General features: G+C 37.0%; 1 protein-coding gene across 3 annotated transcripts in view; it reads right to left on the bottom strand.

Annotated features, from left to right (window-relative positions):
* The window catches only part of C2CD3 (C2 domain containing 3 centriole elongation regulator), a 135,703-nt gene that overhangs the window by 96,210 nt on the left and 12,158 nt on the right, over window positions 1-27,335 (bottom strand). For all 3 annotated transcript variants that reach the window (XM_061201263.1, XM_061201264.1, XM_061201265.1), the window contains exons 4-7: window positions 26,970-27,193; window positions 26,119-26,366; window positions 16,422-16,554; window positions 15,859-15,987 (exon numbers count right to left, since the gene is read on the bottom strand). In XM_061201263.1, coding sequence (XP_061057246.1) covers window positions 15,859-15,987; window positions 16,422-16,554; window positions 26,119-26,366; window positions 26,970-27,193 — 734 coding nt within the window. The remainder of the gene's footprint in view (window positions 1-15,858; window positions 15,988-16,421; window positions 16,555-26,118; window positions 26,367-26,969; window positions 27,194-27,335) is intronic.

The raw sequence follows: 27,335 nt of genomic DNA, 5'->3' as shown, positions 1-27,335 counted from the left end.
ACCCTTTCCCCTCCTTGGAAATATCCCTACTGAAGCCCTGTCCTGCTTCCATAAGAAGTGTTTGCTCTCTAAATATGACATAGGCCATAAAGCTCCTTTGCTCTTTCTTCTCTGTTACATCCCCTACTTCTTGGACTCCATGCCTTGCTCTTTATTCCTATATTCTCTCTGTTGTAGAGAATACCCTATGGTTCCCTGAGAACTAGTGCAAGAGAGGCAATCTTTCGAGTCCCTGCATGTATGAAGATATTTTTACTCTACCCTCACACATGATTGATTGGAAACGGAATTTGAGGTCAACAATTAAGAATTTTCAGAATCCTGGGACTTTCCTCGTGGTCCAGTGGGTAAGACTCCATGCTCCCAGTGCAGGGGGCCCGGGTTCAATCCCTGGTTGGGGAACTAGATCCCACATGCATGCCGCAACTAAGAGTTCGCATGCCACAACTAAGAAGTCCACATGTTGCAACTAAACATTCTGCAACGAAGATCCCGCATGCCGCAACAAAGATCCCACGTGCCGCAACTAAGACCTGGCGCAGCCTAAACAAACAAACAAAAATAAATAAATAAATAAATATTAAAAAAAAAAAAAAGAATTTTCAGAATCCTGAAAGCAATTCTCCACTGTCTTCCATGGAGCTGGTAGAAAAGTCTTTTTTATTTCCGGCTTTATTGAGGTATAATTGACAAATAAAATTGTAACATATTAAAAGTGTACAATTGATGACTTGATATACATTGTGAAAGAATTCCTCTCATTGAGTTAATTAATGCATCTATCACCTCACATATTTCCTTTCCCCTTCTTTCTTCCTTCCTTCTTTCCTTCCCTTTTTATTTTCTTGTGAGAACATTTAAGTTCTACTCTCTCAGTAAATTTCAGTTATGCAATACAGTGTTATCAACTATAGTCACATTATAACTAGATCCTCAGACCTTATTATTCTTATAACTGAAAATTTGTACCACTTTACCAACCCTTCCCTATTTTCTCCAACCCCCGGAAACCACTTTTTGACAATGTTTCAATAAATTTGACTTTATTTTTGATTCCATATATAAGTGATACCATGTAGTATTTCTCTGTCTGGCTTATTTCGCTTAGCATAATGCTCTCCTGGTTCATCCATGTTGTCACAAATGACAGGATTTCCTTCTTTTTTAAGGCTGAATAATATTCATTCCATATTTTCTTGATCCATTCATCCACTGATAGACACTTAGGTTGTTTCCATACCTTGACTATTATGTATAATGCTGCAATGAACATGGGAGTACAAATATCTCATCAAGATAATGATTTCAAGCAACCTAAATGTCCATCAACAGAGGAATGGATAAAGATGTGGTACATATATACAATGGAATATTACTCAGCCATAAAAGGAATGAATAATGCCATCTGCAGTGACATGGGTGGACCTAGAGATTGTCATACAGAGTGAAGTAAGTCACAAAGAGAAATCAAACATCGTATAATATTGCTTATATGTGGAATCTAGAAAAACGGTTCAGATGAACTTATTTGCAAATCAGAAACAGAGTTACAGAATAGAAAATAAACTTATGGTTACCAAGGGGGGATGGGGGGGTGGGATGAATTGGGAGACTGGATTGACATACATACACTGCTATATATAAAATAGATAATTAATGAGAACCTACTGTATAGCACAGGGAGCTCTACTCAATGCTCTGTGGTGACCTAAATGAGAAGGAAATCTATACAACAGTGGATATATGTATATATATAACTGACTCACTTTCCTGTACAGCAGAAACTAACACAACATTGTAAAGCAACTATACTCCAATAAAAAAAAAAAAAGATAAACAACAAGGACCTACTGTATAGCACAGGGAACTCTACTCGATACTCTGTAATAACCTATATGGGAAAATAATCTGAAACAGAATAGATATATGTATATGTATAACAAAACCACTTTGCTGTACACCTGAAATACAACATTGTAAATCAATGATACTCCAATATAAAATAAATGCTTTTTAAATTTCAAAAAAAAAACAGACAATGATTTCATTTCCTTTGTATATACAACCAGAATTGGGATTGCTGGGTCATATGGCAGTTCTATTCTTAATTTCTGGAGGAACTGCCATACCGTTTTCCATAGTGACTATACCAGTTTACATTCCCACCGACAGTGTACAGGGTTTTCTTTTTCTCCAAATTCTCACCAGCATTTGTTATCTCTTTTCTTTTTGTAACAGACATCTTAATAGGTGTGAAGTGATATCTCATTATGGTTTTGACGTGCAGTTCCCTGATGATTAATGATGTTGAGCACATTTTCTTGTACCTCTTGGCCATTTCTATGTCTTCTTTGGAAAAAAGGTCTATTTAGGTCCTTTGCCCAATTTTTAATTGGGCTGTTTGTTTGTTTGTGGTTTTTTTTTTTACCATAGAGCTGTATAAGTTCCTTGTATATTTTGGATATCAACCCCATATCAGATATGTGGTTTGCAAATATTTTCTGCCTTTGCATTTTGTTGATGGCTTACTTTGCTGTGTTTTAGTTTCATGTGGTCCCACTTACTTATTTTTGCTTTTGCTCCCTTTGATTTTGGTGTCAAGTCCAAAAAATTATTGACAAGACCAATGTCAAGGAGCTTACCCCCACTATGTTTTCGTTCAGGAGTTTTATGGTTTCAGGTCTATGCTCAAGTCTTCAATCCGTTTTGAGTTGATTTCTGTGTAGAGTGTAAAACAGTGTCCAGTTTCATTCTTTTTATTTTTTTTGGATTTATTTTTTAAATTTATTTTTTTATTTTTTTATTCAAACAGAAAGTCACAAAAATTATAATCATCCTCATCAGTTCACTCAGTCCCATGTAATTAAATTTTTTTTATCTTGATCTTTTGTTAGCACTTTTATGAATTCATCAGTTTTCCATTAGAGTTCTGAAAATGCTTATTCATTCAGTTCAGCAGTATAGTCAGTTACCAGAAACCTGTGCTTGTCACCATCTTTTCCATGAATTCCTTGAAGATGAAGCCCTTTTATAGCAACATTTTTGCAAAAGCATGAGAGTACACCCAGAACTGTCTGTAAATGACAAAAGACTTAAAAATGACCACGGTTAAAGATTTGATGAAAGTTCATAATAATGCAATTGACAAGGAAATTTAGTTATTTCTAAGATAAACATTTTAAAATAATAACTAGAATTATGACTTATAACACTATAGCAGAACATATAAGATTTTTAGGAATTTCATGTAATGTCTGAAACATTTATATTAACATACTTCCATACAAATAACCCAAAGAAAGTTTAATATTAGTCGTTTTTTTGTTTTTTGTTTTTTTAAATTTTATTTTATTTATTTTTTTATACAGCAGGTTCTTATTAGTCATCAATTTTATACACATCAGTGTATACATGTCAATCCCAATTGCCCAATTCATCACACCACCATCCCCAACCCCCCGTGGCTTTCTCCCCTTGGTGTCCATACGTTTGTTCTCTACATCTGTGTCTCAACTTTTGCCCTGCAAACGGGTTCATCTGTACCATTTTTTTAGGTTCCACATACATGCGTTAATATACGATATTTGTTTTTCTCTTTCTGACTTAACTTCACTCTGTATGACAGTCTCTAGATCCACCCATGTCTCAACAAATGACCCAATTTCGTTCCTTTTTATGGCTGAGTAATATTCCACTGTATATATGTACCACTACTTCTTTATCCATTCGTCTGTCGATGGGCATTTAGGTTGCTTCCATGACCTGGCTATTGTAAATAGTGTTGCAATGAACATTGGGGTGCATGTATCTTTTTGAATTATGGTTTTCTCTGGGTATATGCCCAGTAGTGGGATTGCTGGATCATATGGTAATCCTATTTTTAGTTTTTTAAGGAACCTCCATACTGTTCTCCATAGTGGCTGTATCAATTTACATTCCCACCAACAGTGCAAGAGGGTTCCCTTTTCCCCACACCCTCTCCAGCATTTGTTGTTTGTACACTATCTGATGATGCCCATTCTAACTGGTGTGAGGTGATACCTCATTGTAGTCTTGATTTGCATTTCTCTAATAATTAGTGATGTTGAGCAGCTTTTCATGTGCTTCTTGGCCATCTGTATGTCTTCTTTGGAGAAATGTCTATTTAGGTCTTCTGCCCATTTTTGGATTGGGTTGTTTGTTTTTTTAATATTGAGCTGCATGAGCTGTTTATATATTTTGGAGATTAATCCTTTGTCAGCTGATTCGTTTGCAAATATTTTCTCCCATTCTGAGGGTTGTCTTTTCGTCTTGTTTATGGTTTCCTTTGCTGTGCAAAAGCTTTGAAGTTTCATTAGGTCCCATTTGTTTATTTTTTGTTTTTATTTCCATTACTCTAGGAGGTGGATCAAAAAGATCTTGCTGTGATTTATGTCAAAGAGTGTTCTTCCTATGTTTTCCTCTAAGAGTTTTATAGTGTCCGGTCTTACATTTAGGTCTTGAATCCATTTTGAGTTTATTTTTGTGTATGGTGGTAGGAAGTGTTCTAATTTCATTCTTTTACATGTAGCTGTCCAGTTTTCCCAGCACCACTTATTGAACAGACTGTCTTTTCTCCACTGTATATCCTTGCCTCCTTTGTCATAGATTAGTTGACCATAGGTGTGTGGGTTTATCTCTGGGCTTTCTATCTTGTTCCATTGATCTCTGTTTCTGTTTTTGTGCCAGTACCATATTGTCTTGATTACTGTAGCTTTGTAGTATAGTCTGAAGTCAGGGAGTCTGATTCCTCCAGCTCCGTTTTTTTCCCTCAAGACTGCTTTAGCTATTTGGGGTCTTTTGTGTCTCCATACAAAATTTTAAGATTTTTTGTTCTAGTTCTGTAAAAAATGCCATTGGTAATTTGATAGGGATTGCATTGAATCTGTAGATTGCTTTGGTTAGTATAGTCATTTTCACAATATTGATTCTTCCAATCCAAGAACATGGTATATCTCTCCATCTGTTGGTATCATCTTTAATTTCTTTCATCAGTGTCTTATAATTTTCTGCATACAGGTCTTTTGTCTCCCTAGGTAGGTTTATTCCTAGGTATTTTATTCTTTTTGTTTCAGTTGTAAATGGGAGTGTTTCCTTAATTTCTCTTTCAGATTTTTCATCATTAGTGTATAGGAATGCAAGAGATTTCTGTGCATTAATTTTGTATCCTGCAACTTTACCAAATTCATTGATTAGCTCTAGTAGTTTTCTGGTGGCATTTTTAGGATTCTCTATGTATAGTATCATGTCATCTGCAAACAGTGACAGTTTTACTTCTTCTTTTCCAATTTGGATTCCTTTTATTTCTTTTTCTTCTCTGACTGCTGTGGCTAGGAATTCCAAAACTATGTTGAATAATAGCGGTGAGAGTGGACATCCTTGTCTTGTTCCTGATCTTAAAGGAAATGCTTTCAGTTTTTCACCATTGAGAATGATGTTTGCTGTGGGTTCGTCGTATATGGCCTTTATTATGTTGAGGTAGGTTCCCTCTATGCCCACTTTCTGGAGAGTTGTTATCATAAATGGGTGTTGAATTTTGTCAAAAGCTTTTTCTGCATGCTTTGAGATGATCATATGGTTTTTATTCTTCAATTTGTTAATATGGTGTATCACATTGATTGATTTGCATATGTTGAAGAATCCTTGTATCCCTGGGATAAATCCCACTTGATCATGGTGTATGATCCTTTTAATGTGTTGTTGGATTCTGTTTGCTAGTATTTTGTTGAGGATTTTTGCATCTGTATTCATCAGTGATATTGTTCTGTAATTTTCTTTTTTTGTAGTCTCTTTGTCTGGTTTTGGTATCAGGGTGATGGTGGCCTCACAGAATGAGTCTGGGAGTGTTCCTTCCTCTGCAATTTTTTGGAAGAGTTTGAGAAGAATGGGTGTTAGCTCTTCTCTAAATGTTTGATAGAATTCACCTGTGAAGCCATCTGGTCCTGGACTTTTGCTTGTTGGAAGATTTTTAATCACAGTTTCAATTTCATTACTTGTGATTGGTCTGTTCATATTTCCTATTTGTTCCTCGTTCAGTCTTGGAAGGTTATACCTTTCTAAGAATTTGTCCATTTCTTCCAGGTTGTCCATTTTATTGGCATAGAGTTGCTTGTAGTAGTCTCTTAGGATGCTTTGTATTTCTGCGGTGTCTGTTGTAACTTCTCCTTTTTCATTTCTAATTTTATTGATTTGAGTCCTCTCCCTCTTTTTCTTGATGAGTCTGGCTAATGGTTTATCAATTTTGTTTATCTTCTCACAGAACCAGCTTTTAGTTTTATTGATCTTTGCTATTGTTTTCTTTGTTTCTATTTCATTTATTTCTGCTCTGATTTTTATGATTTCTTTCCTTCTGCTAACTTTGGGTTTTGTTTGTTCTTCTTTCTCTAGTTCCTTTAGGTGTAAGGTTAGGTTGTTTATTTGAGATTTTTTTTGTTTCTTGAGGTAGGCTTGTATAGCTATAAACTTCCCTCTTAGAACTGCTTTTGCTGCATCCCATAGGTTTTGGATCGTCGTGTTTCCATTGTCATTTGTCTCTAGGTATTTTTTGATTTCCTCTTTGATTTCTTCAAAGAGCTCTTGGTTATTTAGTAACGTATTGTTTAGCCTCCATGTGTTTGTGTTTTTTACGTTTTTTTCCCTGTAATTCATTTCTAATCTCATAGCATTGTGGTCAGAAAAGATGCTTGATATGATTTCAATTTTCTTATATTTACTGAGGCTTGATTTGTGACCCAAGATGTGATCTATCCTGGAGAATGTTCTGTGCGCACTTGAGAACAAAGCGTAATCTGCTGTTTTTGGATGGAATGTCCTATAAATATCAATTAAATCTATCTGGTCTATTGTGTCATTTAAAGCTTGTGTTTCCTTATTAATTTTCTGTTTGGATGATCTGTCCATTGGTGTACGTGAGGTGTTAAAATCCCCCACTATTATTGTGTTACTGTTGATTTCCTCTTTTATAGCTGTGAGCATTTGCCTTATGTATTGAGGTGCTCCTATGTTGGGTGCATATATATTTATAATTGTTACATCTTCTTCTTGGATTGATCCCTTGATCATTATGTAGTGTCCTTCCTTGTCTCTTGTAACATTCTTTATTTTAAAGTCTATTTTATCTGATATGAGTATAGCTACTCCAGCTTTCTTTTGATTTCCATTTGCATGGAATATCTTTTTCCATCCCCTCACTTTCAGTCTGTATGTGTCCCTAGATCTGAAGTGGGTCTCTTGTAGACAGCATATAGATGGGTCTTGTTTTTGTATCCATTCAGCAAGCCTGTGTCTTTTGGTTGGAGCATTTAATCCACTCACATTTAAGGTAATTATCAATATGTATGTTCCTATGACCATTTTCTTAATTGTTTTGGGTTTGTTATTGTAGGTGTTTTCCTTCTCTTGTGTTTCCCACTTAGAGAATTTCCTTTAGCATTTGTTGTAGAGCTGGTTTGGTGGTGCTGAATTCTCTTAGCTTTTGCTTGTCTGTAAAGCTTTTGATTTCTCCATTGAATTTGAATGAGATCCTTGCCAGGGAGAGTAATCTTGGTTGTAGGTTCTTCCCTTTCATCACTTTAAATATGTCATGCCACTCCCTTCTGGCTTGTAGAGTTTCTGTTGAGAAATCAGCTGTTAACCTTATGGGAGTTCCCTTGTATGTTATTTGTTGTTTTTCCCTTGCTGCTTTCAATAATTTTTCTTTGTGTTTAATTTTTTCCAAATTGATTACTATGTGTCTTGGCGTGTTTCTCCTTGGGTTTATCCTGTATGGGACTCTCTGTGCTTCCTGGACTTGGGTGGGTATTTCATTTCCCATGTTAGGGAAGTTTTCAACTATAACCTCTTCAAATATTTCCTCGGGTCCTTTCTCTCTTCTTCTGGGACCCCTATAATGCGAATGTTGTTGCGTTTAATGTTGTCCCAGAGGTCTCTTAGGCTGTCTTCATTTCTTTTCATTCTTTTTCTTTATTCTGTTCTGCAGCAGTGAATTCCACCATTCTGTCTTCCAGGTCACTTATCCGTTCTTCTGCCTCAGTTATTCTGCTATTGATTCCTTCTAGTGTAGTTTTCATTTCAGTTATTGTATTGTTCATCTCTGTTTGTTTGTTCTTTAATTCTTCTAGGTCTTTGTTAAACATTTCTTGCATCTTCTTGATCTTTGCCTCCATTCTTTTCCCGAGGTCCTGGATCATCTTCACTATCATTATTCTGAATTCTTTTTCTGGAACATTGACTATCTCCACTTCATTTAGTTGTTTTTCTGGGGTTTTATCTTGTTCCTTCATCTGGTACATAGCCCTCTGCCTTTTCATCTTGTCTATCTTTCTGTGAATGTGGTTTTTGTTCCATAGGCTGCAGGACTGTAGTTCTTCTTGCTTCTGCTGTCTGCCCTCTGGTGGATGAGGCTATCTAAGAGGCTTGTGTAAGTTTCCTGATGGGAGGGACTGGTGGTGGGTAGAGCTGACTGTTGCTCTGGTGGGCAGAGCTCAGTAAAACTTTAATCTGCTTGACTGCTGATGGGTAGGGCTGGGTTCCCTCCCTGTTGGTTGTTTGGCCTGAGGCAACCCAACACTGGAGCCTACCTGGGCTCTTTGGTGGGGCTAATGACAGACTCTGGGAGGGCTCACGCCAAGGAGTACTTCCCAGAACTTCTGCTGCCAGTGTCCTTGTCCCCACAGTGAGCCACAGCCACCCCCCGCCTCTGCAGGAGACCCTCCAACGCTAGCAGGTAGGTCTGGTTCAGTCTCCCCTGGGGTCACTGCTCTTTCCCCTGGGTCCTGATGCACATATTGGCCTATAATTTTCTTTTCCTTGCAGTGTCTTTGTCTGGCTTTAGTGTCAGAGTAATGCTGGCCTCATAAAATGAGTCTGGAAGCATTCCCTCCTCTTATGTGTTTTGGGAGAGTTTGAGAAGGATTGTATTAGTTCTTTAAATGTTTGGTAGAATTCACTACTGGAGTTTTCGGGACCTGAAATTTTTTTTTAATTTACTTTATTTAATTTATCTTTTTGGCTGTGTTGGGTCTTCGTTGCTGTGCACGGGCTTTCTCTAGTTGCGGTGAGCAGGGGCTACTCTTCATTGCGGTGCACGGGCTTCTTTTGTTGTGGAGCACAGGCTCTAGGAGTGCAGGCTTCAGTAGTCGTGGCTCAAGGGCTCAGTAGTTGTGGCTCGCGGCCTCCAGAGCACAGGCTCGGTAGTTGTGGCGCACGGGCTTTGTTGCTCTGTGGCATGTGGGATCTTCCCGGACCAGGGCTCGAACCCATGTCCCTTGCATTGGCAGGCAGATTCTTGACCACTGCACCGCCAGGGAAGCCCTGTAATTATTTTGTTGGGAGGTTTTAAATTATGATTCAGTCTCCTTGCTAGTAATCAGTCTGTTCAGATTTTTCTGTTTCTTCATGATTCAGTTTTGGTAGACTGGATATAAACTTATCCATTTCTTTTAGGTTTTGCAATTTGTTGGTGTATAATTTTTCATAGTAGTCTCTTACAATTCCTTGTATTTCTGTGATATCAGTTATAATATCTCCTATTTCATTTATAATTCCATTGAAGTCCTCTCTCTTTTCGTCTTAGTACGTCCAGCTAATGGTTTGTCTACTTTATCTTTTCAAAAAACCAGCTATTAGTTTCATCGATCTTTTCTATTGTCTTTGTAGTCTCTATTTCATTTATTTCTGCTCTGATCTTTGTTACTTCCACTCTGATTTTTGTTATTTCCTTCCTTCTGCTAACTTTGGGCTTAGTTTGTTGTTTTTTTCTAGTCCCTTGAGGTGTAAAGTTAATTTTTTAGTTGAGCTCTTTGTTTCTTAATGTATGTGTTTTTTAATGTCTTACATGTTATGTCTTACAAAACCTTACATGTTTCTTTTTTTTTTAATTTTTATTTTATATTGGACCATAGTTGATTAACAAGGTTGTGTTACTTTTGGGTGTACAGCAAAGTGATTCAGTTTTACACTTAATGTACATGTTTACTGCTATAAAATTCCCTCTTAGATATGCTTTTGTTGCATTCCATAGGTTTTGGTATGTTGTGTTTCCATTTTCCCTTGTCTTAAATGATATTTTTACATTTCTTATTTGATTTCTTCTTTGACACATTGGTTGCTAAGGAGCCTGTTGTTTAATCTGTACATATTTGTCAATTTTCTAGTTTTGGTTATTGACTTTTAGTTTTATACCATTGTAATCAGAAAAGATGCTTTATATTTCAATCTTCTTAAATTTATTGACTTCTTTTGTGGTCTAATATATAATCTCTCCTGGAGAATGTTCCATGTGTGCTTGAGAAGTGTATGTATCCTGCTGCTGTTAGACGAAATGTTCTGTATATGTCTGTTATGGACATCTGACCTAATGTGTCATTTGAGTCCGACGTTTCCTTACTGATTTTGTTTTGATGATCTATTCATTGTTAAAAGTGGGGTACTGAAGTCCTCTGTATTGCTGTTTATTTCACCTTACAGATCTACTAACATTCGTTTTATATATTTAAGTACTCCTAGGGTGGGTACCTAAATATTTACAGGTGTTGTATCCTTGTGATGAATTGACCAACTATAATTATATAATGACCTTCTTGATCTTGTTATAGTCTTTGGCTTAAAGTCTATTTTTTTCTGATATAAGAATAGGTACCCCCCCACACTCTCTTTTGGTTTCCACTTGCATGAAACATCTTTCATATCTATTCACTTTGAGCCCATGTGTGTGTCCTTAAAGCTGAAGTGAGTCTCCTGTAGGCAGCAGATAGTTGGGTCTTGTTTTTTAATCCATTCAGCTACTCTCTATCTTATGATTGGAGAATTGAGTCCATCTACATTTAAAGTAATTAATGATAGGAGTGAACTTATTACTACCATTTTGGTAATTGCTTCCTGGTTGATTTGTAATTCTTTTGTTCCTTTCTTGCTCTCTTCCTTTAGGATTTGATGACTTTCTGTAGTGGTATGTTTTGCTTCCTTTCTCTTTCTCCTTTGTATATCCACTATAGGCTTTTGCCCTGTGGTTACCATGAGGCTTACATAAAATATCTTACATTTATAACAGTCTATTTTAAGGTGATACCTTAACGTTGAACACATATCAAAGCTCCTCCCCCCCATATTTTAAGTTTTTGATGTCACAATTTGCATCTTTTTACATTGTATGTCCATTAACAACTTATTGTAGTCATATTTATTTTTATAACTTTTGTCTTTTAACCTTCATACTAGATTTTTAAGTGATTTATCTACCATCATTAGAGTAATAGAGTATTCTGAATTTAACTGTATACTTAACTTTATCAGTGAGTTTTATACGTTCATGTTTTCTTGTTACTAATTAGTGTCCTCTGGCTTCAGTGTGAAGAACTCCCTTTAATATTTCATGGAAGGTTGGTCTAATGGTGATGAACTCCTTCAGTTTTTGCTTGGAAAATACTCTCTCTCTCCTTCAATTCTGAAGGACAGCTTTGGCAGGTAGAGTATTCTTGTTTGGCTGTTCTTTTTTTTCAGCACTTTGAATATAACATCGCACTCCCCTTTAGCATGCAAGATTTCTGCTGAAGAAAATCTGCTGATAATCTTATGGAGGTTCCCTTGTCCATAACAAGTTGTTTTTCTCTTGCTGTTTTTAAGATGCTTTCCTTGTAACTTGACAATTCAATTATAACATGTCTTGGTGTGGGTCTCCTTTGAGTTGTCTTACTTGAAAATCTCTGGGTTTCCTGGATCTGAATGTCTGTTTCCCAGGTTAGGGAAGTTTTCAGCCATTATTTCTTTGAATATTTCTTTTTTAAAAAAAATATTTATTTATTTTTTTGGCTGCACCGGGTCTTAGCTGTGGCACGTGGTATCTTCTTTGTTGTGGCATGTGGGACCTTCGTTGCGGCATGCGGGATCTTTAGTTGCAGCATGTGAACGCTTAGTTGCAGCCTGCGAACTCTTAGTTGTGGCATGTGAACTCTTAGTTGTGGCATGTGGGATCTAGTTCCCTGACCAGGGATCGAACCCGGGCCCCCTGCATTGGGAGCATGGAATCTTAGCCACTGGACCACCAGGGAAGTCCCCATTATTTCTTTGAATAAGCTTTTTGCCCCTTTCTCTATCTCTTCTTCTTCTGGGGCCTTTATAATGTATATATTGGTCTGTTTGTTGGTTCCCCAACATCCCTTAAGCTATCTAACCGCTTCATTTAAAAATTTTTCCTTTTTGCTCCTTTGATTGCATTCCACTGCCCTGTCTTTGAGTCTGCTGATCCTTTCTTCCCATTGATCTAGTCTGCTGTTGAACCCCTCCTGAATATTTCATTTCAGTTATTGTATTCTTCAGCTCTGTGATTTGTTTGGTACTTAAAAATTTTTTCTATCTCTTTGTTGAAATTTTCACTTGGTTCATGCATTGTTCTCCTGACCTCAGTAAGCACACCTTTATGACCATTATTTTTAACCCTCTATCAGGTTAATTACTTATCTCTGCTTCATTAAGATCTGTTTCTGGATGTTTATCCTGTCCTTTTCTTTGGAACATATTCCTCTGTTTCTTTATTTTCCTTGCCTTTCTGTGTTGGTTTCTGCTTATTAGATAAAACCGTCACCCGTCTCAGTCTTGATAGAATGGTCTTGTGTAAGAGATGAACCTCATTGATCAGCCCAGCCCAAGATCTTAGTTGCCTCATAAGCTTTTGTGACTTTCTAAGCCTTCTTCTTTGTTCTTAGTGGTTCCCAGTAGTGGAGGGTGTGTTAAGACCCATTAGTGTCCCAAAGGGGAGGATCACAGCCAACACCTAGATGTAGGCTGATTAGAAGCTGGACCCTCACTAGCAGCACCTTCCAGGGAGAAACTGGGAGATGGGTGTTTTTGCCTTCTTCCTCTGTGCTGGGTCCAGGTGTACAGCTGTGAGGGTGAGGGTGCTCCTGCACCCATTATGTTTCGGGAGCTCATCTCTCTGGTAGGAATCTTAAAAGTTGGGAATGCTAGACGTGGGGTTCAAGTCCTTTGCTCCTCAAGGAGAAGCTAGGAGTTGGGGATTCCCTTCTGATTGTATGGTGCGTGTTGGGGGTGGGGTTTATGGTGAGAGTGTTTCTCAGACTTTCCTACTCGTTTGATGATATTTTCCCATTCCTCTGATGTGTAGGAGTTGGTCAGTTACTTTCTCGATCTCTTTCAGAGGGAACTGCTCTGTGTGCAGCTGTACATTTGGTGCATCTGTGGGAGGAGGCGAGCTCAGAAGCCTCCTATGTCTCCATTTTGGTCAACTCTCTGGAATGTGATGTTATTCCAATTCCTGATATTGTATACATGACCTTTTTTCCTTCTTTTTGGACATTTTTAAGATTGTCTATTTATACTATTTTGAAAATTCATGATTGTATATCTTGGTGTAGTATTTTTTCATTCACTGTGCTGGATTCTTGATTCTTATTTTTTTTTTAAACAGCTTTATTTAGACATAATTCACATAACATACAATTCACCCATTTAAGGCGAGCAATTCAATACTTCTCAGTATGTTTACAAATATGAACAATCATCACCACAGTCAATTTCAGAACACTTATGTCACCTCAAAAAGAAACTCTGTATTCAAGACCTATCATCACTTACCCTCCATCCATCACACGCAGCCCTAAGGAACCACTAATCTTTCTGTCTCTAGAGATTGGCCTATTTTGTACATTTCATATAAATGTAATCATAAAATATGTACTCTTTTGTGACTGGCTTCTTTCATTTAGTATGATATTTTCAAGGTTCATCCATGCTGCAGCATGTTACCTGTACTTTATTCCTTTTTATGGCCAAATAATACTCCATTGTGTGGATATACCACTTTAAAAAAATCCACTAATCAGCTGATGGACATTTTTGACTATTATGACTATGGAAATTCATGTACATGTTTTTGTGTGGACTTATATGTTCATTTTCCTTGGGTATATACTTAGGGAGTTGAATTGCTGGGTCATATGGTAACTTGATGTGTAGCAATTTGAGGAACTGACAGACTATCTTCCAAAGTGGCTGCATCATTTTACACTGCTATTAACAGTGTATGAGGGTTCCAAATTTTCCACATCCTCACCAACACTTAATCTGACTTTTTGATTCTAACCATCCTAGTGGGTATGAAGTTTTTTATAGTTTTGATTTGCATTTTCCTGATAACTAATGGTGTTGACATCTTTTATGTGCATATTAGCCATTTGACTATCTTCTTTGGAGAAATCTCTATGTAGATACTTTGCCCATCTTTTAAATTGGGCTATTTGTGCCGTAATTATTAAGTTGTTGAGTTCCTTATATAGTCTAGATATAAATCTTTTATCAGATATATGATTTGAAAATATTTTCTTCCATTCTGTGATCTTTTCACTTTCTTAATAGTATCCTTTGAAGCACATTTTAAATTTTGATTAAATCTAATTTATCTACTTATCTATTTTTTATTGTTGTTGGTTGTGTTTTTGATGCATATCTAAGAATCCTTTCCCAAATCCAAGGTTATAAAGATTTACCTCTGTGTTTTCTAAGGATTTTATAGTTTTAGTTCTTCCATTTAGCTATCTGATCCATAATGAGTTAATTTTTTTATATGGTTTGAGGTAAGGGTCCAATTTCATTTTTTGCATGTGGCTAGCCAGCTGTCCCCATACCATTTGTTGAAAAGACAATTCTTTCCCCATTTAATGGTCTTGACACTCTTGTTGAAAATCAGCTGACCATAAACACATGGGTTTATTTCTAGACTATCAATTCTATTCCATTTATTTATATGTCTATCCTTATGCCAGTACCAAACTAACTTGATTACTCTTGCTTTATAGTAAGTTTTAAAATAGCAAAGTGTGAATCCTATTTTTTTCTTTTTCAAGATTCTTTTGGTTATTCTGGGTCCCTGTAACTTCACAGTAATTTTATAATCAGCTTTTCAATTTCTACAAAGAAGCCAGCCATGATTCTGACAGGGATTGCATTGAATCATGAACATGGGGTTTTTTCCATTTATTTAGATCTTCTTTAGTTTCTTCCAACAATGTTTTGTAGTTTTCAGAGTTGTTTTACACTCCTTTAGTTAAATTTATTCCTAAGTATTTTATTCTTATCAATGCTATTATAAATGGAATTTTTTCTTAATTTTATTTATTTATTTATTTATTATTGTTTTTCTGGCCATGCTGCGTGGCTCACAGGATCTTAGTTCCTTGACCAGGGATCAAGACCAGGGATCGAACCCGGGCCCCAGCAGTGAAAGCACAGAGTCCTAACCACTGGACCACCAGGGAATTCCCTTAATTTTATTTTTCGATTGTTCATTGCAAGTATATAGAAGTACAATTGACTTTTATATAATGAACACGTATCCTGCAATCTGTCTGAATTTATTTATTATTTCTAATAGTTTCTTAGAGGATTCTTTAGGATTTTTTTACATACTAGATCATGTCATCTGTGAATAAAGATAGTTTTACTTCTTCCTTTCCAATTTGGAACCCTTATATTTTTTTTTCCTGCCTAATTGTTCAGGCCACATAGGTAGTAAGAGACAGACCTCAAATTTCAACTTGTGTCTGTTTAAAATCCATGTTCTTTTCATTATAACCTGCTAGCTAACCTTGGTGTTGGGGAGAGACATGAAAAATAAGAATGGAAAGGTAGACTGGAGACCATTCTGTAAGTGAAGCTAAGAATAAAAGGCTAAAGATTGGATTTTTATTTAGTAGGTAGCGAATAACCAAGGGAATGACTTGGTTATTCTAAGGAAGTGTTGCTTTAAGAAGATAAATCTGTTAACAATGGACACAATGAATTGGAGGAATAATTTAAAAGGAAAGAAAGCTAGTTAAGAGCTCTTACCTGCCCAATAGCAGCTGTATGGCTCTGGTATCAGCTTTTGTGTCATGTTTCCAAAATGTATTCTCAGTTGGAGGGAGGAGGTGATTTTCAATGTGGTCTTTAAATTGATTCCTAGATAAGGCTTTGATTCTAAGGAATGAAAAAAATACTTTTTCAGTGGCTAACATATGGGAAAAATCTAAATCAGAATTAATTGAACATGGAATATTTAAAATACTTCAGCCTTCACCTTAAATGTATATAAAACTTCACAATTTACAAAGCTCTTTCCTATATTAGAATCTCATTTATGTAAGAGAGGGAGGAGAGAATATACCCATTTTTTATATAAGCATGCTGGTTCAGAAGAAGTTAAGAATTTAGCCATTTACATATTTAGCAAGTGTCAGTGCTAGGTCTAGATTTTGGGTATCTTAACTCCTAGTTTAGGCTTCTTTTCCACCACATTAAGAATTACTTGCTGAACATTTCCAAGATTATTCAGTCCACATCTTGACAAAAAACACGTGTTAACAACTATCAAGAAATTAACTATTGGGGTTCATGTTTATCCGGTAACTTACTGTGTTGATGCTCCGAGAAAATCTTCCTTCATAGAAGGATGAACTTCTTCCAACAACATGCTAGTATCTGGGCTTGATTTCATTGCAGAAATCACCATGGCATTACGCAGTTTATTGCCTTGTTCTAACAGAGCTGAAGAGGGCAAAACAGAACACAGAAAATCTAAAATCCAACAGAAATACTTGAAATATTTAGCACCTTTCCTTCTCCCACAGGACTTACCATAGTGTACCATAGTGTACTTACCATAGTGTACCATAGTGTACTTGTCTGCCTTCCCCACTAGCTTGAGAATCCCTTGAGGACATTCACCTTACAACAAATGTTTACTGAGCCTCTATCACGTGGACCGTTTTAGATGTTGGCATTACAGCAGTGAATGAAGTCTCCATTATTTAGAGACTGACCGCCTTACTGGAGTCATTACATACATGCATTGACTCTTCCAACTGGTGTTTGCACATAATAAATTTAGTAATATCTACATAATATATTATTTTTGTATCCAGCTATCTTACTGAATTCTCTTATTTGTAACAGTTTTAATGTCATTATTATTTGAGGAACACTAACAACTATATCAGCTAAACTGTTAGGAGTCATAGTGATAATCTAGTCCAAATGTATACTTTTATGGATGAAGAAAAGAATACCAAAACATTTCTATGAGTTGTCTAAGATCATACATCAGGTTAACAGAAAAGTCAGGATAAAGTCTTTAAACTTTCTGATATGTAAAATTTCTCTCATCCCTAAGCAACAACAACAACAATTACAGAGGATAACATTTATTGAACCCTTACCACTTCCTGGGCACTACTCTTAAGTATGTTATGTATAGGAACTCATTTAATCCTCCCAACAATCCTCTGAAATAGGTACTATCATTTCCTTCACTTTCCAGATGACAAAGCTGAGGCACAGAGGATAGGTAACTTGCCCAAGTTATGCATGCAGTATAACCAGGATGACTCTACATCCTATGATTTAACCACTATACATATATGACCCCACTTTTTCTTAGACTCCTTTTTAAAAGCTTAGGACCAGTGGTATTATTTCAAGGAACACTGGGAAGAATTATTATTTTCTTGAGGTTCCACAGTTGCTTAGGAGGTAGGTAAGACTAGATACCAAATGCCTGTCTATCTTGGTCTAGAGTTTTATAGCTTCTAAAAATAAAGAAGATATGGCAGTCAGGCCAAGAAAAAAATAAGCCAAACAGATCCATAAATGTTCAACATTTGTTAGCATAAAGAGTTCAAAATATAGCTTAAAAACTCAAAACCCCAAACCCAAAAAACCCTGAAATATCATAGGTTCAATGTGTTATGTCAAAGTATAAGTAAAAGAAAACAAAGATCACCATCTGCGGTAGGCAGAATTCTACACTTGATCTTAGCCAAAAGGCCAAAAAGCGATGTAGGCAGAATTCTAAGATAGTTCCCCCCAAATTTCCAGCCACTGGTATACAAATACCTTCTCCCAGTGATTCAGTCATCTAGGTATTGCCATAAAGGGATTTTACAGATGTAATTATGGTTCCAAATCAGTCTACCTCAAGACTGGGAGATTATCTTGGTGGTCCCAAACCTTTATAAAGCAAGAGTTTTTTCTGGCTGTTTGCAGGATATGAACTCAGAGATTTAAAGCATGAGAAGGATGTAATGTTTCATTGTTGTCTTGAAGATGGAGAGGACCACGTGGCAAGAAATGCATGTGGCCTTATGGCCTTTAGGAGCTGAGAGTGGACCCTGGCTGACTGCCAGCAAGGAAATGGGACCGCAGTCCTACTACTGCAAGGAACTGGATTCTGTCAACAAGAATGAACTTGGAAGTGAATTTTCCCTCAGAGCTTCCAGATGAGAATTTAGCTTGGCTGACACCTTGATTGTAGCCTATGATACCCTAAGCAGAAAACCCAACCATACCTTGCTGGACTTCAGATCCACAGAACTGTGACTAATAAATGGGTATTCTTTTAAGCCATTAAGTTTGTGGTTACTTGTTATGCAGCAATAGAAAACTAATATTTCCATTAATGCCACTACCCACAAATAATGATTAACATTTTTATATATTCCAGATTTTTTTTTTTTGTGGCTACATTGGGTCTTCGTTGCTGTGCACGGGCTTTCTCTAGTTGCGGCGAGTGGGGGCTACTCTTCGTTGTGGTGCACGGGCTTCTCATTGTGGTGGCTTCTCTGTGTGGAACACAGGTTCTAGGTGTGCGGGCTTCACTAGCTGTGGCTCGCAGGCTCTAGAGCGCAGGCTCAGTGGTTGTGGCGAACAGGCTTAGCTGCTCCGCGGCATGTGGGATCTTCCTGGACCAGGGCTCGGACCTTTGTTCCCTGCATTGGCAGGCAGATTCTTAACCACTGTGCCACCAGGGAAGTCCCCCGGATAGTTTTTAATCTATGCATACATACACCTGTATATGTATGTGTGTGTGTATATATATATAAATTTTTTCTTTTGCAAAAATGGTATATTATGTATACAGTTTTTTTTTTCAATTTTATTTTATTTTTTTTATACAGCAGGTTCTTATTAGTTATCTATTTTATACATATTAGTGTATACATGTCAATCCCAATCTCCCAATTCATCACACCACCAACCCCACTTTCCCCCGTTGGTGTCCATACGTTTGTTCTCTACATCTGTGTCTCTACTTCTGCCTTGCAAACCAGTTCATCTGTACCATTTTTCTAGATTCCATGTATATGCATTAATATACGATATTTGTTCTTCTCTTTCTGACTTACCTCACTCTGTATGACAGTCTCTAGGTCCATCCACATCTCTACAAATGACCCAACTATGTATACTGTTTTATAACTGCTTTTTCACTTAATAATATGCATTAACTTTTTCTATGTAAATAATGGCTATATAAGTATGTATTTTTGTTTTTACTTATTTAAAAAAAAATCTTTTTGGGATTCAATCAGAAAATGGCTGTCTTGTTTATTCAGTGAGAAAGGGTGAGGAAAACATGGTCTGCTAGCATTGGAAATTTGGTTAAAGAAGCTTGCTATGTGACAGGAAGCCCTCCTCCTTTTAGTTTCTAGTTAATACTTGGCTTAATTTGATATGGTTTAAAGTTCTTTAATGAGGTGGGCACACTCAATAAATGCTTTATGAATAAAGTAGTTAATGACAAGCAGTGTCAATAATAAACTTCATTTGATTTCAGGGCCATGTAGAAAAATAGTTTTTCTACTGATACCCAAAATGTCTCTAGAGATATTTGGTACTTGGTACTTTATAATCTAACCACACACAACTATTTTTAATTCCTTAAACACAATACTTCCTTTGTGCTCTCAAAGTTCTGTGTATCTGATTCCATCAAAGAATTACCATGCAGTATTAAAACTGTCTATCTCACCCAAACAACTTTGAGAGGAGAGATTGGCTTTTGTTGGTCTTTGTATGCTCGGTGCCTAGTATATATCAGGAATTTGATTAAATGTTTCAATAAATACTTCCACTGTTGCATATATCATACAAAATTGTACTCTATCTGCTTTAGAGTCTGTTTCCTTTACTACAATGCATTCATTAAGTCAGGGACTATCTTATTTATCACTGTAATCCCAATACTCAAAACAATGGCTGACACAAAATAGGCACTCAAAAGATATCTGCTGAATTGAATTGAGCTTAAAGTTTTCATTCCTGCTAAATAAAATTTCCCTGGGAATAGTAATATTTTAAGAGTGACTTAATTAGTCATTAACATTTGAATAGGAATAGGTACTTAAGATACTTTACAACAGCAGGTTTTAAAAAAGAAATAAACATTGAAGACAACAAGTAGGACAAATCTGAGCAAGGGTGGTCTATTCATTGGCCTCCAAGTGGTTTCTTCCTTGAAACAGCCATTCTTAGAATAGTTCTCTAAAGTCTAAGGCATGGCAACAACAACACCTTAACTTCCCTTCTTAAGAGGAAGCTGGTTCCACACTAAAAGAGCTGTCATGGCATCTTCCTGCACCTCAACTCAATAATTATTGTCTTAACACAAGGGAAGGGCACTTAGTTGAGTTCATGACAAATGCTTCCCTTGTTTATTTCCTACATGCCATGGGCACAGCCCCTGCTAAACAGGGAGGTATACAGCTTCTGGTTTTTTTTCCTACTCCTTGCTATCTATTCTAAACCCCAACACTTAACAAACTTATGGTTACCAGGGGGGGAAGGATAGGGAGAAGGGAGAGTTAGTGCGTTTAGGATTGAGATGTACACACTGCTATATTTAAAATGGATAACCAACAAGGACCTACTATATAGCACAGGGAACTCTGCTCAATGTTATGTGGCAGCCTGGATGGGAGGGGAGTTTGGGGGAGAATGGATATATGTATATGTATGGCTGAGTTCCTTTGCTGTGCACCTGAAACTATCACAACACTGTTAATCGGCTATACTCCAATATAAAATAAAAAGTTAAAAACAAAAAACAAAAACAAAAAAACCACCAACTCTTATAAGCAGGGTGTGTAGCTAGTGTTTCATAAATACTAGCTCGATGACTAATTCAGCTCTGTACCCCCCTTACTGGTATGATGTCAGTATAATAAAGACCAGGAAGATAATTAGGTTTATGTATTTGTTATAAACCTCCATGACTAGCTTTAGACCTACTTACTAAAATGACCCACTTAATCTTAGTGCTCCATGGTCTTGTGGTTGGAAGGGATCTTTAAAGATCATATCTGTCTACTTGATGATTTAATCCCATCTGTAAGAGTCCCATGACAAGGTTATCCAGCCCATACTTGACCGTTCCCAGTGATACAGAATTCACTATCTCTTGAAGCTATCCCTTCCCACTTTTGCAAGGTAGAAATATTAACCCAGACTAAGTCACAATCTGTCTTGTTTTATCTTTAAACCCAATGATCCTAGTACCTCTTATGGAAGAGATTTGCACATTGGCAGCCCATGGGTTGCACCTGGCATATTGTATTTGGCTTGAACAGCTGGCCAGCAATAGTCTTGATTTTTTAAAAAAGCAGGCCTAGGTAAACAAGGAAGCTACAGTAGGATGAAGCAAAGGACTTTGCTGTACAGTTTAAGATAATGATGAACTGGAGCTGAGAAGCAGCTATCCCGTTTGACAGGGCAGAAGCTCCCTAACTGTGAGCCTGTGTCTTCATTTTAAAATGGGGATAACAATCCCAACCTCACTTGGTTTTTGTAAGTTTTTCTGTAAAAGGCACTTGGCATAGTAGGTAGCACATAATGAATGGTAAGTAAATGGTAGCTGTTTTCTTGAGGCTAAATATCTCTTGGTGGTCCCTTCCCCAGTCTAGGTATTCTCCTTAGAAGAAACTCATCTTCTATAGATCTTTAATATTAACTTCTTAAAGAAGACTTCCTTTGGGACTTCCCTGGTGGCACAGTGGTTAAGAATCTGCCTGCCAATGCAGGGGACACGGGATCGAGCCCTGGTCTGGGAAGATCCCATATACCGCAGGGCAACTAAGCCCATTCGCTGCAACTACTGAGCCTGTGCTCTAGATCCTGTGAGGCACAACTACTGAGCCCATGTGCCACAACTACTGAAGCCTGTGCACCTAGAGCCTGTGCTCTGAAACAAGGGAAGCCACCGCAATGAGAAGCCCAAGCACCGCAAGAGTAGTCCCCCGCTCGCCGCAACTAGAGAAAGCCCGCACACAGCAACAAAGACCCAATGCAACAAAAACAACAACAGCAACAAAATTTAAAAAAAATTAAAAACTCCCATTTACCATTGCAACAAAAAGAATAAAATATCTAGGAATAAACCTACCTGAGGAGACAAAAGACCTGTATGCAGAAAATTATAAGACACTGATGAAAGAAATTAAAGATGATACAAATAGATGGAGAGATATACCATGTTCTTGGATTGGAAGAATCAACATTGTGAAAATGACTATACTACCCAAAGCAATCTACAGATTCAATGCAATCCCTATCAAACTACCAATGGCATTTTTTACAGAACTAGAACAAAAAATTTCACAATTTGTATGGAAACACAAAAGACCCCGAATAGCCAAAGCAATCTTGAGAAAGAAAAACGGAGCTGGAGGGATCAGGCTTCCTGACTTCAGACTATACTACAAAGCTACAGTAATCAAGACAGTATGGTACTGGCACAAAAACAGAAATATAGATCAATGGAACAGGATAGAAAGCCCAGAGATAAACCCACGTACATATGGTCACCTTATCTTTGATAAAGGAGGCAAGAATATACAGTGGAGAAAAGACAGCCTCTTCAATAAGTGGTGCTGGGAAAACTGGACAGCTACATGTAAAAGAATGAAATTAGAATACTCCCTAACACCATAGATAAAAATAAACTCAAAATGGATTAAAGACCTAAATGTAAGGCCAGACACTATCAAACTCACAGAGGAAAACATAGGCAGAACACTCTTTGACATAAATCACAGCAAGATCCTTTTTGACCCACCTCCTAGAGAAATGGAAATAAAACCAAAAATAAACAAATGGGACCTAACGAAACCTAAAAGCTTTTGCACAGCAAAGGAAACCATAAACAAGACCAAAAGACAACCCTCAGAATGGGAGAAAATATTTGCAAATGAAGCAACTGACAAAGGATTAATCTCCAAAATTTACAAGCAGCTCATGCAGCTCATTATCAAAAAAACAAACAACCCAATCCAAAAATGGGCAGAAGACCTAAACAGACATTTCTCCAAAGAAGATATACAGATTGCCAACAAACACATGAAAGAATGCTCAACATCATTAATCATTAGAGAAATGCAAATCAAAACTACAATGAGATATCATCTCACACCGGTCAGAATGGCCATCATCAAAAAAATCTACAAACAATAAATGCTGGAGAGGGTGTGGAGAAAACGGAACCCTCTTGCACTGTTGGTGGGAATGTAAATTGATACAGCCACTATGGAGAACAGTATGGAGGTTCCTTAAAAAACTAAAAATAGAACTACCATACGACCCAGCAATCCCACTACTGGGCATATACCCTGAGAAAACCATAATTCAAAAAGAGTCATGTACCAAAATGTTCATTGCAGCTCTATTTACAATAGCCAGGACATGGAAGCAACCTAAGTGTCCATCGACAGATGAATGGATAAAGAAGATGTGGCACATATACACAATGGAATATTACTCAGCCATAGAAAGAAACAAAATTGAGTTATTTGTAGTGAGGTGGATGGACCTAGAGTCTGTCATACAGAGTGAAGTAAGTCAGAAAGAGAAAATCAAATACTGTATGCTAACACATATATATGGAATCTAAAAAAAAAAATGGTCATGAAGAACCTAGGGGCAAGATGGGAATAAAGACACAGACCTACTAGAGAATGGACTTGAGGATACGGGGAGGGGGAAGGGTAAACTGGGACAAAGTGAGAGAGTGGCATGGACATATATACAATACCAAATGTAAAAATGGAAGCAGCCGCATAGCACAGGGAGATCAGCTCAGTGCTTTGTGACCACCTAGAAGGGTGGGATAGGGAGGGTGGGAGGGAGGGAGACGCAAGAGGGAAGAGATATGGGGACATATGTATATGTATAACTGATTCACTTTGTTATAAAGCAGAAACTAACACACCATTGTAAAGCAATTATACTCCAATAAAGATGTTAAAAAAAAAAGAACTCTAACTTAAGTCAAAAGCAAAAAAATAAAAAATAAAATACATAAAATAAATTTATAAAAATTAAAAAAGAAAGAAACCTTCCTTTGCCAACATACATAAAACAGCATTCTATCCTCTCTCCTTCCTTGCTTCATTTTTTTCCCATTGCCATTATCACTATCTAACACTACATACTTACTTATTTATCTAGTTTATCATTGGTATTCCTATCTAGAATATAAGATCCATAGGGGAGGATTTTGTGCCTTTTAAAAATAAAAATTTTAATTGCTATATTCTTAATACCTAGAAGACTGCCAGACATTTAGTAAGTGCTGAATAAATAACTGCTTAATGAGTGAACAAATATTTTATCAAAGTCTGGTGCCCAGGTCTACACAAAATACTCCAGGTGTGGGAATGACAAGTGCTGAGTATAGTCAGACAATTTTCTTTCTTGTTAATGTAGCCTAGGGTTGCATTAAAGTCTAAAATTAATATAGGAACTTCTCTGGTGGTGCAGTGGTTAAGAATCCGTCTGCCAATACAGGGGACACGGGTTCGAGCCCTGGTCCGGGAAGATCCCACATGCCGCAGAGCAACTAAACCTGTGCGCCACAACTACTGAGCCTGAGCTCTAGAGCACGCCAGCCACAACTACTGAAGCCCACGCGCCTAGAGCTCGTGCTCCACAACAAGAGAAGTCACTGCAATGAGAAGACTGCGCACCACAATGAAGAGCAGCCCCTGCTCACCGCGACTAGAGAAAGCCCATGCGCAGCAACGAAGACCCAATGCGTCCAAAAAAAAAAAGTAAAAAAATAAATAAAATAAAATTAACATACCATAATCAGAGTATATTTTTTAAACTAGGGGATCATAGACATTTTAGTTGAAAAAATATTAACACAATGTCTTTCTTCATTAAAAAAAAATCCTTACTAATGTAAATTTTGTATCCAGGTAATTTTTTTTTTTTGTCTTTAAACTAGAATTTATTGGTATACAAAACTCCATTTCATAGATAAAGTGGCACATCTTTGCAGCTTCTATTGCACCAAGTATTGAAGATTAAAAACACACAAAAAGAAACATCTGGTTTTGAAAACACTGCAAATAGCCAAGTACAGTACTTTGGTAAATAAAAAATAAAATGGTTCAGAGTAACACAATCTGAGGAAAGAAACATCCTGGAGGAAATGAACTATGGACATCAGACAATGGTCACATTCCCCCCGTCCAGCTCCACAGATAAGGCAAGACTTGCTAAGTCTATGGATCATGACCCCACAGAGGTCCAAGTAGTTTTAATTTAAAAGACTTTTCTACTAACACTGCAGATATTCTACTTTGGAAATTTTACTTGTGAGGATGGAGACAAATTTATGTCATGCTCTTGATGTCACAGAGATATATGGTTGACCATTACAGTGTAACATAAGGTACCAAAATTGCTTTTCATATAATACCACTACCTAAAATGAGGTAATCCAACCTCGTTCCTATTTCCTTTTTAAATTTCAGTGTAAGCCCTTACACAGGTAAACTGACTCCTTTCTACTTCTGTTTGGCTGTCAGTCATATTTAATACCCAGGCGTAAGATCAGCAGTTTCTGTGCACTGAATGTTCCCACTGAAACCAACAGTTTTCAGAATATGAAACAGGTTTAGTACTAGCCTCTGCACAACGGTATAAGTAAATTCTGATGATGAGACAAAAATCTTATTTGCTTTGAATTATCTCGGAAAAAATCAGGACTAATATTTTTCTATGATAAAGGCTTTCCTCCCATACCCAGGTTCACTTTAAATGGTTCCTTCCCTAAACTTAAAATTATAAGTGCCCAGTAATTATTTAGAAGAAACTCAGTGGTTTAATAGAGCTGCCCTTAAATGGTTAGAAATTCTGGATTCTAGTAAGATTACTCACTTTTATTTGGCTATTTAGTTCAAACAGAAGTCTTGGTTCTCTTTGTAGGTTGCCTAATAAGCAGAGTAATCCCAATAAATATAGCTTAGTCTCAGTTCACAAATATATACATACCTAAAAGAAGGTCCTTGGTAGGAGGGTTGTTTGAAGAAAGAATGCATGAGTCACTGTGACTCTTGGCAACTGTCCTAATTTGAGGCCGGAATTCAGAACTGTTGAGAAGGGACATCTGCTTCTGTGGGGCTTTGCCTTTCAGAGTCATAGACTCTAAACTCTGTCCTGAATTAAGATGGTGCTGTAGTCCAAAGAAAGAGTCCTTTATTGTATCAGAGTTCTCTGCAAAGTACAAGTGGTCCTTTCCCCTGTTTTAAAATAAAGGAGAACTTCAGCAGTATATTATCCATTATGGTAACATTCCACTTTGTCAGAGAAAGAAAGTGGATCAGTGGTGTATAGCAGTGTAGCTCAGACTTTGTAAATATGTTTTTCATTTCCCAAATTAAATAAATAATAGATGTTTTACCTATCATTGTATGGTTGTGGCTAAAGTGAGACAATGAAATAAAGAGCTCAGTGCTGAGCCTGACACAAAGCAAACGCCTGATAATTATTTAAAATCAAAATCTGTTTCTCTTACTTCATTCCATTTCACAAAACACTGCTTTTTCCCTCTTTCCCTTCATGTACACCTATCATGGCATCTCTATGTGACTTAGACATACTTATTTATCTGTATATTGGCCTCCTCACTAGATTGTGAGCAATCTTCAAAAGTAGGAATTGTGTCTTATTAATTTCTATGCCTAGCACCTGGTACTGGACCAGGAACATAGTGAGTACTTAATACTTACTCGCTGAATGAATGACTACCTTTAACCTTTTACACAACCACAAATGAAAGACGGAAATTATGAGTACACTGGGAGTTAGCAGACAGTCTGACTGGTATTAGGTGTAGTAATTACCTTGGAGTGGTTGACCTACTGCTGTTGGCTGCTAACTCTTTTCCATCAATTTTGGTGGTAGGGATCCTCTGAGGCCTTGATGGAACCAGAAACTGAGTATTGCCTGCTTCAGTATATTCTCTGGATCCTTGTTCAGATAAAAGCACATTTTCTGTCATGTCAGTGGTAGGAAGAGGATTGTAGCTGTCATAAGTTTCTGACAAAGGCTCCAGGGCAAGTGAGACCTGAAAGGGACAGGTAATGTATCAGAAGTTTTTTGTTTTTTTTTTTATAGCATTGATTAATTTTAAAACTCTCTAATATAAATTAATGGCCCCGTTCCTTATAGGATCTAGTTCAAATTCCTGCCTACCTCAGAAGCCTCAT

The sequence above is a fragment of the Eubalaena glacialis genome, chromosome 10 (genome assembly GCF_028564815.1).
Source record: "Eubalaena glacialis isolate mEubGla1 chromosome 10, mEubGla1.1.hap2.+ XY, whole genome shotgun sequence".
Classification (NCBI taxonomy): domain Eukaryota; kingdom Metazoa; phylum Chordata; class Mammalia; order Artiodactyla; family Balaenidae; genus Eubalaena; species Eubalaena glacialis.
This window is presented reverse-complemented; position numbering and strand designations above follow the sequence as displayed.